Source organism: Epinephelus moara, chromosome 8 (genome assembly GCF_006386435.1).
Source record: "Epinephelus moara isolate mb chromosome 8, YSFRI_EMoa_1.0, whole genome shotgun sequence".
In the NCBI taxonomy this organism is placed as follows: Eukaryota; Metazoa; Chordata; class Actinopteri; order Perciformes; family Serranidae; genus Epinephelus; species Epinephelus moara.
The window spans coordinates 8,500,543-8,514,280 of NC_065513.1; the positions used below are offsets into that span (position 1 = coordinate 8,500,543).

The 13,738-nt window shown below is 38.7% G+C and overlaps 1 protein-coding gene across 1 annotated transcript in view; it reads left to right on the forward strand.

Moving 5' to 3' along the window:
* Positions 1-11,948, forward strand: part of loxl2b (lysyl oxidase-like 2b) — a 57,589-nt gene extending 45,641 nt beyond the window's left edge. The window contains exons 9-14 of the mRNA XM_050051504.1: positions 2,364-2,529; positions 3,043-3,283; positions 5,089-5,204; positions 5,936-6,072; positions 6,198-6,309; positions 8,203-11,948. Coding sequence (XP_049907461.1) covers positions 2,364-2,529; positions 3,043-3,283; positions 5,089-5,204; positions 5,936-6,072; positions 6,198-6,309; positions 8,203-8,273 — 843 coding nt within the window. The 3' untranslated portion in view covers positions 8,274-11,948. The remainder of the gene's footprint in view (positions 1-2,363; positions 2,530-3,042; positions 3,284-5,088; positions 5,205-5,935; positions 6,073-6,197; positions 6,310-8,202) is intronic.
* The last annotated feature ends 1,790 nt before the right edge of the window (positions 11,949-13,738 follow it).

Consider the following 13,738-nt stretch of genomic DNA (forward strand, 5'->3'; position numbering starts at 1 on the left):
GTCCTGACAATTTAGCTCATTTCTAATAAAAATGAATTGCAAATGGCTTCAATCATCATCATTTTTATAGTGGGTGAATTTTAAAGACTTCACAGGAGAGATGATGATGAGGACAAAAAAAATATTTTCATAAGAAGCAAGTTAAAATCATTATTATAATCCATATTCAAATGCAAGTATAGTGTGTGATTTATTTTTTTAAGCTTAGGTTTCATAGTATCTGCCAGTCTGATAATGACAAATATTGTTGTATTATCTTCACAGCTGTGTTATGTTTAAAAATAGCCTAAAATGATTTGTCAGGGTTATCATTTCACCAGTAATTATACTGCTCCTAAAACAGCCTTGGGCAGTTTGTGCAGAGCTGTGAAACGGAGAGCTGAGCTTTATGGGTGGAAATAGTAAAACAGTGATTTTTGTATGATTATAGGATGTCAGGTTTACCTTGAGGCAGAAGCAAGTTCGGCTGTCTGTTGTAATAGGGGTGTATTTGTTATGTTATGATATTATTTGTGTCATCTTTTTGTCTGGCAGTGCTATTATACATTAATATATTTCACTCATAAGAACATAAGTTGCACAGACCTTATTTGGCAGTTTAAGTTGCACTTAAAAAACATATATGTACCATTATGTATCTACAATGTAATGGCCCATCCATGAGGATTTAAAAGGACTGACTGTGCCCTCTAGTGGTCAATGTAGAGAATCACCTTTCTTCACAACAATTTAAGGTGTTTAAGGATTGCTACTTAAGTAAAACATCTGGAACATTTTTTTCCAACATGGCTGGTGAAATAATAAATGATAAATTAGTAACCGTGGTGCTTAAAGAAGGCTTCACTGCAGGCTTTTGCAAACTGTTAAATGAAATCCTCCCACACCTCACTAACTAAATATGTTCTAACTGTTCACTGTTAGCTAATTAAAGGTTTTTGACTAGCTGTGTTCAGTAAAGCACTGTTATCATATATGAAGTGAGCAACAACGGATTATAGTATGTCCAAAAAGGTTAGTGTCAGTTTTGATATCAAACATAGGGGAGCGTGGGGAACCTCCTAATGCGGAGTAAATTGTTACACAGGTCAATCCCTTTGTGTGTCCAGCCAGTTGACCAAAATACTGCCCAAACAGTGACCTGCAAAATCCCACAGAGATTGGACGTATTTCAGTGGAGTTCAGTAACAAAGAGTGTTTTGGACTGACATTAGTAAATTTCTTTGCCATACTTGTTTTTGCAATTTCTGAGCTGTCTCTGTAAGTCAAAGAATCCGACCATATATTATCTTAACAACTGTCTTGTTGCCTAAAACAACACAACACCATTTTGATCTACATAACCAACTCCCAGCTAGGGTTTATAAAATTTCCACACAGCAGCGTTAGTTGTAAGGCAGTGGTACAGCTAAGTGGCCTATAGCATATTTTCTCTATTTTTGCACTTAAAACTTATTTTCAGTTTGAACTCATGTCCTTAATTAAATAAAATATACTTATATACTTAAGTATATATACTCAAATATATATTTTAATTTGTCAGGTATCCTATTGGCACACAGGTTCACAGTTTTGTCAATATTCATACATTGTAGTGCAATCTATATACATTGATCCAATTATTGATCCAACCATTGATTATTGTTGATAGACTAACAGATGGATGGATACCTATCTTTCCCTTGATGTAGATAGAGAGATAAGTATCTACATACATCTATCCATCAATCTATCACGGATGAAAAGAGAAAAAGATATTATACCCACACATAGCCTACTATGTATCCATCTTTGTGCTTATCTTTCCATTCATGAAGCATTGGTGGTTAGATGAGGGATGTGTAGATGTTTTGATATCTATCATAGATAGATCCATAGTATCAACAGTTGATACAGGTTGAACAGTATCAACCTATAGTATATAGATAGAATTGTATTGAACTGATTGTGTTAAACAGACTTTTCCAGCAAGTGTTTCAACTAACCCTCTGCCTGTTACCATTAACCCCACCCAAGGGGTACGTTGTAACATTTCAACTCTGCCACTTCTTGGTTGTTCCAGAAAAAAACAACTGTTCATGTGTAGCAGAGATGTGCATGTTGTTAGAATAAAACAAGAAATAATTAATCTCAAACTGTTTTAGTAACATTTAGCCATAACTCAAATATGTGAGGTTGTGCCCTGCTCTCTCCTATTTGCTATGTGTGAAACTTAATCAGAAAGTTGCATTACAGTTTAGCCTACGGGTTCCACATGTCAGTTCTACAATGTGTACAGTATATGATCAATCAAAGTGCATTATGTCAGAGATGTGGATGTCCCTCTACTGTCAGCCGTGAACCATGGGCTCATGTTTTCTCAACAGGAGACTTGGTATTGGCCAGGAGAGGTGACTGCTGACGCTGTGGTGATGAGTGGCGTTCGCTGCTCTGGTACTGAGATGTCGCTGTCCCACTGCCTGCACCACGGAGCCCACCTCAGCTGCCCTAGGGGAGGCGGACGCAATGCCGCTGGAGTCTCCTGCTCTGAGAGTGAGATACCCAAATTATATTTATAACATAATGTGGTGAATGCTTTTGAGAGGTAATGGTCAGAAAACATGCCTAGAAATCATGTAATGTTACATCAGTAGCCCATTAAAGAGCCTTAATGCTGTATGGTGATGAATGAAAGAGTAAGAAAAGAAGTAATTGACATTTCCGCTTTTAATTATACTTTGACTATAGCCTTTGCCATTTAATTTGCCAGTTCACACCTTTACATTGAAAAGCTTTGACTCTTGCTCTGCAGTTGTAATTCAACAAATGAAATTATTTCTGCCTCTTAAGAAGCTCTGCCTCAGAGGAATGTTTACATAACCGAAACTTCAATATCCCTCCTGAATCACAAGGGCTCTGCATTTGAAACAGAAGCCACTCATTTACTCAACTTGCCTGAGCTTTTCTGGGGGTTTTTGCCAATGACAGGGCCATACCGCTATGTTTCTAAAAATGTTTTGTCTCTGTCTGCTTCTCTGTGGTTTCTCTTCATCCTCCTGTCCACAGCGGCGCCTGACCTGGTGTTGAACCCTCAGGTGGTGGAGCAGACCACCTACATGGAGGACAGGCCCATGTTCATGCTGCAGTGTGCGTTTGAGGAGAATTGTCTGTCCTCCACCTCCAGCCAGGCGCCGGCCAACTCCTATCGCCGCCTGCTGCGCTTCTCATCCCAGATCCACAACAACGGCCAGTCTGACTTCCGGCCCAAAGCTGGCAGGCACTCCTGGGTGTGGCACGACTGTCACAGGTCAGTGTCACAGAGTTCAAGGGTTTGATCCAAGGGGCAACCTCTGGGGCTGAAAAGTGAAGCCCACACAGAAGTGTGGGGTGGCAGTAGCTTAGTCCATAAGGACTTAGGTTGGGAACTGGAGGGTTGCCAGTTCAAGTCCCCAGTATGGACCAAATGTGCAGTGTGAACTGGTATCTGGATAGGTACCAGTTTTTGACCAAGGCACTGAACCCCCAGCTGCTTGGCAACTCCCTCACTCTGACATCTCTCCATTTGATGCACATTTAGGTCCTATTTTTGCGTGTGTGTATTTCAGGCCTGTGTGTAAAACCACAAGTTAATCATAGCGTTAGTTCAGGCAGGACACAATGTCAAGCTCAGCTCACATCCCAGTTACATCAGCTGATCTCAAGCAGCCCAGTCAACTGATGGAGCAGCTGATTGATGGAAGAGAGTCAGCTGATAGATCACATGATTACTTTCTATGCAACCAATTGGCAAATCATATTCAGGGCGCCCTATTTAAACTGCTTTGGCCTGCCTACTGTTGCTGCTTCCTCTGCAAGCCTCTTTGCAACCTGCCTCCACCCCAGCTCCTCATGTTCATGTTGTGTCTGACTTATCAGTGTCATTTCTGTTTGTCATTGATGCTGCTCTGTTCTGTTCCCAGAGGGTCTTTGCTGCTGCTCTCCCTGCCTTAGGCTTTCCATGTAGGCGCATGGAAGGGCAGAGATGTGTGCTCTTTCTGCCTTAAAGCTTTCTGCGTAGGCCTAGGAAAGGCAGAGAGTTTTCTTTGCCTATAGCAGTCCTGACTGAAGTAGTATTTTTTGCATTTCTGTTTGTTTATAGATTAAACCAATGAAGATACGAAAAATGTAATCATTGAGCCATGATAAAAGTTGAGGGGTTTCTTTAATAAGCTGCTAGTCCAGCTTAAAGAAATTCAGGATGTTGAAAGTTTTGAAGTCCTGTGGTGATGTCTATGCTGTTTCAAATCTTTTTTGCCCTCAAAAAAAAGAAAATCTGGTGGTGTGGGGGATGCTAACTACTCACTATTAATAAAATATTTCAATAAAATGCATCATGTGACAGGAAAATGTAAAAATATTTAAGGACAAAGAGCATTATAAAATTCAATAAAACTTTAATTATAAAGAAAAAGGCCACTTATGCAATCCTTCTTACAGAACAATGAGCCTACTGAAATCCATGTGACATACATCATCAAATATCATTTGTGGAAACAGTTTTAAAAGTTTGTATCTAAGGAAGATAAATTGCAGCGTGATTAAACATCACAAGTATAAAGTCCGTTAGAAACCACAGAGTAGAAGAACACATTTGAATGATTCAGAAATGACATCTCAAATTAGACTTAATTCAAAGAAAGAGCGATGACTCACCCCCTCATGTCTTGTCTCTGCAGCAGTTTTTCCCTTCCATATGTTACGCTGCCCTGTAATTGACAGTGTGCTGTAAGCTATAGCCAGTGTACAAAAAGTCCCACATTTTTGTGGTTCCTGTGTTGGCCGGGGGAACAGTTCACTGTTGAAAGCTTCACACAGCTACCAGCTTTTCACACGGCAAACCTTGGGCACCTTTGAATGGCAGAACTTAGAGTATATCGGGCCAAAATTTTAAAGAAAACCATTTAAAAGAAAAGTTGTAGGTGGCAGATGCCAGTTTGCGATGTTCTGTTTTTTAATAAAGGCCATCGTTGCTCTTTCTTTAGTGTACTATAGCTACAACAGACATACTTGAACTTTTGTGTGACGTTTGTACCTGACTATGTTTCTAAACTTCATCTCTGTGTCTGTGTGTAGGCATTATCACAGCATGGAGGTGTTTACGCTCTATGACCTGTTCAGCCTCAATGGAACCAAAGTGGCAGAAGGACACAAAGCAAGTTTTTGTCTGGAGGACTCAGAGTGTGATGAAGGTGAGAACTGAAATGGGGGTTCTACTTTCATTTCAAGATAGCAGTGGCAGAATGACCCCTCACATAGTCAACAATTGTCTTTTAAATCTACATCAGTCAATATTTCTTATTTCACAGTGGATCAAGTGACTCAGTAATGTGAAAGGGGGTCAATTTTAGTGACGCACCAAGGACCTAGTCTGCACTTCCCTTTAGATCCACAGAGCTTTTTAGCATCTTTCAGCTCATTGTTTTGGTTTTATGTCCCTCAACTTTACTGTTTTGGTTCAGTCTTTGGTTCACTGCACTCATCCTTGTTTCCAGCTACAAGGCAGCTGTTTTGTGTGTTCTGATAAATCCACTGGACAATAGCTGCCCAGCACCAGCGGCAGACAGCCACTAAATGCTCCACAATGTTTACCTACGTCTAGAAGGTGGACATAGAGGAGCATTTAGCAGCTAAAAAGCCAGATATCTTTCTCAGACGTTGGTGGAGACCAAAACAGAGTGACTATTGGACTCACACCCATCTGTTGGATGGAAACATGGTTACAAATAAATGCCTATGTTTACCTGTGTCTGTTTCTTAAGAAGCAGCTTCATTAGATGATAATATGTCAGTGTTTAAAGCTTATTGCACTGCCCCCATGTGGCCAAAAAAAGAAATAACATATGCAGCTTTAACATGCTATGAATGGTTCTCAGGGGGTTTACTTGTCATCACTTTTTCCTTTTGTAATGTCTTATTGCAGGAATTGAAAAGAGGTACGAATGTGCTAACTTTGGAGATCAGGGGATCACTGTGGGCTGCTGGGATACCTACAGGCACGACATCGACTGCCAGTGGATTGACATAACTGAACTCAAACCTGGAGATTACATTTTCCAGGTAATTCTTCCTGTGTTCTGTTGTTCCTCTTCTCTAAATAAAAAGCAAAATTATGTACACACAGCGTCCAGTAGTCCTGGCCTCTCACTGTCATCCCTGACTTGTTCATGTTCTCCCTCTCACAGATAGTAATTAACCCAAACTATGAGGTACCGGAGACAGACTACTCAAATAACATACTGAAATGCAGATGTCGATATGATGGCCATCGTGTGTGGATGTACAGCTGCCATAATGGTAAGACCTCACAATTATCTGGAGGAATATCTGTAACATTTACTTTCCTTTTAATGTGGGTGATCTAAGAATTGAAGTTAATTCTGTTTTTACACTTAAGGTGACTTCAAACTGTAAATGGAACATACATGCAGTTGCTTCATTGATTTTGACATTACTTAATGCTATTTCAGTGGCAGTTATGTGGAATTAATTTACATTCATAAAAGAGTTTTTAACAACACAAAATGCATGTCAATGCATAACACCAGTAGTCTATCTGAAAATATAACTTTAAAATGATTAAAATAATCATACTGTCCAATTTAATTGCTGAGACCAGTCATGTATTTTTGATCATTATTAATTTTACAGTTTTTTTCAAAATTATAGTATGACAAAAATGAATTTAACTCAGAGTCCACACACTTCAATTTTCTGAAGCTTTCAGCCCCGTCTTATGGTCTTCATCAGCAGATGGGAGGTTACCCAGTTATCATGGATCAGGTCCAGTTGTCATCAAATGAACTGTATGACACTTTGGTCATTTGAGAATAGATGGCCAGAAGGGAGTCTTAGTATGACTCCATTCTCAGATAAAGACTATGAAATGTAGTTGAAAGCTCTGCAAAAAGCTTGTAAGTGGGCAGTGAGTAAGTATTATTTCAACCCAGACTCACCCCCAACTTGACAAATGCTGACAATTGGTCAGGGGCCCAAGGCGTCAGACACCGACAAACCAAGGCACCCTTTATTGGCAGTATAAGACACACCCCGTGCCACTGGCTGCAACACAAGCACAAAGCATGATCGATCCACCTCTGTGTTTACCAGTTGGACAGGTGTTCTTTTCATGAAATTCTGCACCCTTTTTTCCACAAACATGCCTTTGCTCATTGCGTCCAAAAAGTTCTATTTTAAATTCATCAGTCCACAGGACTTGTTTACAGAAAGCATCAGACTTGTTCAGATGTTCCTTTGTAAACTTCTGATTCTGAATTTTGTGGTGAGGACACAGGAAAGGTTTTCTTCTGGTGACTCTTCCATGAAGGTCATATTTGTGCAGGTGTCACTGCACAGTAGAACAGTGCACCACCACTCCAGAGTCTGCGAAACCTTCCTGCAGGTCTTTTGCAGTCAAATGGGAGTTTTGATTTGCCTTTCTAACAATCCTATGAGCATCTGTCTGAGAAACTTATCTGGGTCTTCCAGACCTCAACTTGACCTCCACTTTTCCTGTTAACTCTCATTTCTTAATTATATTACGAACTGAGGAAACAGCTACCTGAAAACACTTTGCTATCTTCTTATAGCCTTCAGAGCCCATGGCTGCTGATTGCTGAGACAAAGTTTCAGGAGTCAGAGTATTTACAAAAGCTTTGAAATGTGCATCACCTGGCTTTTTCTAACGATGATTTTGAACAAGTCATAGCACTAATTATGATCTGAGACCCTGGTAAAAGTTATCTGAGAGCTCAAATCTCTTGGGGTGCCCAAACTTTTGCATGGTGCTCCTGTCCGTTTTTCACTCTAAAATTGTACAAAACAAAAGATGATACACTTATCGTGCTTAAAACGTTGAAAAGCATGTTCCATCTTTAATTCCATGCCTCTTGGGAGTCAGTTCATCTTCTACTTATTTAACTATTAACAGTAAATGAAATTTTGACCAGGGGTGCCCAAACTTTTGCATGCCACTGTATATATATTACAATATGTATGGTTACAGCTATGAGAGACAATATAAAGTATACTTAATATTCTGATTTATTATCTGATATGCTGATTGAAGTGCAGTCTGAGCACTTAGAAAGGCAGAAATCTTATTTATCACTGGAGCTTACTGAAAGTTTTGGTATCAGATGTGAGACAAGGAAAAAGTGTGGCGACGGTAACTTTGTCTGTCTCTGCTAGGTGGCTCATTAAGCATCGAAACAGAACAGACGTTCCCAGGGCTCCTCAACAACCAGGTGACCCACAGGTAAAGACAAAGCAGAGGAGATGAGTCGACTGGCAGTCCCCCTTCCTGCAGGAAGGCCATCTGAAACCCACCAACCACTCCGCATCTCCATCTGTGGTGGATTCCCCCTGTCAGCCCTGCCCTGGTCAAACTATGTTGTTACATTTTCCCTCCTATTAGGAAGAGCCCTCCTTCTCCCACGGCTGAAAAAGTATTGTTTTCCCCCTCCGGTCCAAACAGAGGCAGCTACAGCCTTACCAACACTTCCATGTTAAGAACGAGATTGGTGATGCTGTCCTTGTGCCTTGTAACTTTTTTCTTTTAAATGAGTGATGAAATAAACCTGCCGGGAAGTGGCAGGTATTTTACACAAGCTGCAGTATTGGGGAATGTCATCAAGACTGTGTCTTCTTTGAAGTGCAGCACTTTAACAGAACCCTGCTGCAACACTTTTTGTTCAAAGCTTCCCTGTCAGTGGCAGGTCGCCTGAGGATTGAGAGGAACCATGGATAACAATAGCAGTGGTCTGTCTTTGGAAATAAAGTCAGTGTTCTTCCACTTTTCATAAAGTGCCTCTTACACACATACACTGAGTTTATGTTCCACAGACAAACTGAGCATTTCTGTTGCATGTCAGTTATTCAAGCTGAAGTTTCACATCTTAATTGAGGAGTTTACAAATCAAGTTGCGGCACAAACAAGTCCTCAAAAACCAAACAGCCCATTCATCACAAATTACAAGTGCTAATTGCTTGATTCAGCTGTAAAATTAATCCAGCAAGGCTGAACTATCACATACTGAGACGCCTCAGAGTGCCCCAAAGCCTTCTTTTAAATAACTGGAGCATATGTTCTCTCAAATTGCTCTACACGAACAAGGACTGTAGTCTTTGCATCAAATCTGATTAGGCCACATTTCAAAGAGGAGTCGCGCTAGGCCTATAATCCTTTGTGGGCATTGGTGTCCCAATGTGTGTTGGAAGCAATCTCAGTTAGTCCAGAAATCATTTAAGCAAATTTTACCCACAGATTTACCTATAATTTACACTATAGTATGCATTACCTAAGAGGTTTTAGTTTTGACCAGCACTGATAGTAGTTTTCTAGTTACTGTGCAAAATTGACAAAAAAAATAAATAAATAATACTGATTTAGAACTGGGTTATGTCCTCCCTTTGGTAAGTTTGAGATTGATGTCAGCTTCCAGACACTGTCTTGTTCTGATATATCCATAACTCTTTTTATGATATGTAGCAATATTTTGCTTTTGAAGCTAATATATCTACGTTTTTTCTCTCCCCGTTCAGTGCCTTTATAAAATACTCACATTCATTACACCCACCATCTTTAAAGACCAATTTAATACCACCTAGAAATCTAGTTTTTTATAACTTAAAGTCCAGATGAAAATAAATTGCCTGCTTTACAGCCTACCGATCCACTCTGTAGGTTCCTGTTTTATAGTCTGCTTTTAGGACGACATAGCCAGTCTGTGCCATTGGTTCTTTGTCTTGTCTTCTGTCATCTAACTGCACAAAGACCTGGTCACAGCAGCATTTAAAACAGCTCCATTTTGCTGCAGTTTCCAATCATTCCAATTAAATCATTGTAATTAGTGTATCCTTTCGCTGGTGCAAAGTAAATGAGTGCAAATTGTGCAAAAGCTATCGTTGCTAATCAGCTGTGTTGCACCATCAACTTTTATTTAACCTGCTCTGTTAGAGTAAAACTGTTACACAAAAGAGGAGACATTTATGAGACAGGAAGTGATGGTAGGCCTACAAATGCGTCTTTCGAAAAAACTGTGTGAAGTTTTTATCCTGCTTATGATCGAGCTAAGCTAACAAGGTTTTGATTTTGATAACTGATCTTTTGCAAGTTTCCGGGGAACATAGGACCATTATCAAGTTCCCATTATGTGCTATATAAATCTGGGAATATGGCACCCTGGGAACATAGGACCCTGTGTCAAGTTCCCATTATGTACTATATAAATCTGGGAAACAAAGAACCTTGTAAACATAGGAGTCTTGGCGAGTACATATGTAGGTCTGGGGAACAAAGGACCCTGGGAACATGGACTCAGGGAGCACTGGAATTACCCTACTAGCACCAGCCCAGATAGCTAGCGCTTTAATGTCTCACCAGGCAACCACAGCAATTTACCAACTATCCCTGATACTATAGTCACTACATCACTACTAGAGCCAAATATTATGCAAAGCCACATGAATATATTTTGCTGTACCATTTTCTAGTTGTGACCAGGCCTTAAAGCAGAAACTGTTGTATCAGAGGCTGAGTAACAGCCAGATAGCAGTCTGAGACACAACATAAAAGAGGACAAACTTTGAACCATTTCACATTAACTTTCAAGCTATCTTATTCTAATATCTTCTTCATATCTACTGTACAAGAAGGTAGCTTAACTTAGCTGAAAGAGCTACCAACCATTGCGGGGTAGATAGCTAATTAGCTAGTCAGCTGTAGCACATGGTAGGCTACCAGCAACACTGCCAACAAATTTCTGTCTGACCTTTGCTTGTAAGCTAGCAGTCAAAGACACGCACTCATAGTCTTGAAGGCTTAAGAGGTTTTTTAATGTTTGTCAAAAGGGCTATTTTCTTCCTTTGAATAATAAAAATATCAATGATTCATTGAAAAATCGCTCTGAACTTTTCTTTAAGACACATGAGTGTATGTGTTACTGAAATGTGTCTTAAGTCTTCCACAGCCAGTGGCACGCTGTTGGTTCTACAGGAGGATCATAGGACTGTTCTACAGTATCATGCTTTCACATACAGGAAGGTTTCAGCCGTTATTTGTTGCCTTTACAAGGAAACACAAGAGCACAGGTATCATCCTCTCAGAGAAAGCTCATGGAATAGCGTTTCTCCCCGTTAAGAGTTGCAGATATTAGTTACTGTTACTGAAGTTAGGTTTTTTTTTTACAGTTTTATTCCTCGTTTTAAAATAATATGTTACGTACAATAATGTGTGTGTGAATCCTGTTTTATTGTACTTTTTTATAATGGTGCTATCAAACTGGTCCTCTGTTTTCTGAGGGTGCAGTACGTGTTGAACAGCTACATTATGTATACTAACAGTATACTTGAACTGAGAAATAAATTGCTTTGTGTGTTAAACTATAATAAAGGTCTGAGTTACGGAGCAACCAAATCTTTGCTGTTAAATGTTGTTTCTATTCATTTTTTCCTCACTATATTTATATTTTGCGCGTCACCCTGCTTCACATATTTTCCATAACAAAAACTGTAATTCGCAGCTGCTGTTTGCAGGCATTTTGTTTAAGTTTGATATTTGATACGTGAACATCAATTATCTTAAACATCCTTCCCTCCTCTGCATTGAAACCACTGTGCGACACTAAAGAAACAGATTACAGCACAGACTTGAGTGACTTGAGCTCAGCACACTACCATCAGCTGGTGTCTTTGTGACTGTGAGCTAAAAGAGTCTCTTTCTTGTTGCACTCGATTTCCCACGAGTGTTTCTTGTTTTTCCACATATGTTTACCTGAGGTAGGAGAAACAATCAGTCATCTCTGGCAGCATTTACACTGCAGCAGCTGTGATTTTTTTTTAACCCCTTCTGTTTCTGACTTCATTTATGCACACCCTAAAAGAGTCTCACACAGTGGTTGTAAATAAGAATTTTCCTTCCAAAATAGATTCCATAATCCAAATAGTAAAAATGGAATATGGGCATTATTTTTATTAACTAAATTTAAGCAACTAAACAAGCAGTGACCAGTTATCACATAATGCAAAGCTGAAACTTGGATACACATTCATTTGCTACTTTGACAGAGGTGAGTTATAACTAAGTACAGTTCTTAGGTACAATTTAGAGGTACTTGCACTTTATATTTTTACTTAAATATAGGCAGTTATTGTACTTTTTACTCCACTGCATTTGACAACATTAGCTACTAGGTGCTCTGCAGATTTAGCTTATTAATGTAAAGTATAAATGAACTAATAAATTATGATATAGTATTATCATTTTCTTATGCCATACTATACTATAAATATTTTCATGACTTTGTTTTTACATACTACACTATGACTCGATTAATTATATTTTTATGCAATACAATACTAAGATTTTTTTTTTTTAATGAAATTTCTTCTCATGCTACACTGTGGCTTTATTTAGGATATTTTTATGCCATACTATACTATGATTATTAATTATATTTTCATGCCACACTATACCATTACAATGTTTATGATATTTTCATGTCATATTATACTATGAATGTTTTAACATTTTTAATGCCATACTATACTACGATTTTGTATATCTTTATGCCATAACTTACAGTGACAATTTTGTATGACACTTTTATGGCGTATTATACTATGATGTTTTAATGGTATTTTTATGGCATACTATACTATGACATATTTTGTGATTTTTTTTAATGCTATAGTATACAATGGTGATTTTTATTATATTTTGTGATCATACAATACTTTTTACATTTTTTAAAACATTTTTTTTATGCCATAAAATATCTTGACATTTTTATGATATATTTATATCACTATATTATATTTGTACTTTCAGGACAACAAAAAAGTAGTGAAAAGTAATACGCATTTCAGTGATTTATTTATTCTCCACCAGGGTTGTATTGCTGGCAGTGTGAAGAGTACTTTGAAATAATAAATCCAGGCAGCTTGTCCACCCCAGGTGATTTCAATGAGCCCTTAAAAAATCTGTCAAATATTTTTTTAATTCAAGATATTTTTCCATGTTTGATTAATTCAACTGTTCTATTATATCTATTGTATATGTAAAAAAAAATAAAATAAAACAGAATAAAGTCTTCCATACATTTAAACAGCTATATGTCTCAGACTTTTACCACGAGAGAGTGTTGTCCCCTCTAGAATTGTTGTATTTATGCATGTATGTATTTCTTCATTTTTTGGCCTTAAGTGTGTGAATTCTAAAGATTTTTTTTTTTTTAAATCCTCATTTGACAAACCAGAAGAACAAAACCAGCTCAACACAGCCCATCATTTCCTGAGGCACAGTTCAGCAGAAGCCTATAATGGTGCAGCACTGACCTCTTGTGGCTCCTAACAAACCTTGCAGTTATTTTCTCTGGGGAGTAGGTGAGTTACAGTAAATTTACAGGGTAAATATATTTGTGACCCATTCATCCATTCTCAGCAACACTTATCTTGTTAACTGTCATAATGTACTGGAGCCTGTCCCAGCATGCATTGGGGGGAGAAGAGGCATCCGCCCTAACCAATCACAGAGCTTTTAGACGCTCACAATCTCACCTCCAGATAGTCTAGAGATTCTAATCCACCAAACCTGCGTGCCTCTGCTGTGTGGGAGGAAAAGCCACACAGACACGAACAGAAGATGCAACTCTGAGCCAAAACAATAGGAGTGGTACATCTTCATACCAAACAATCTGCTGTTTCCCCATCTACCACAGACAGATCC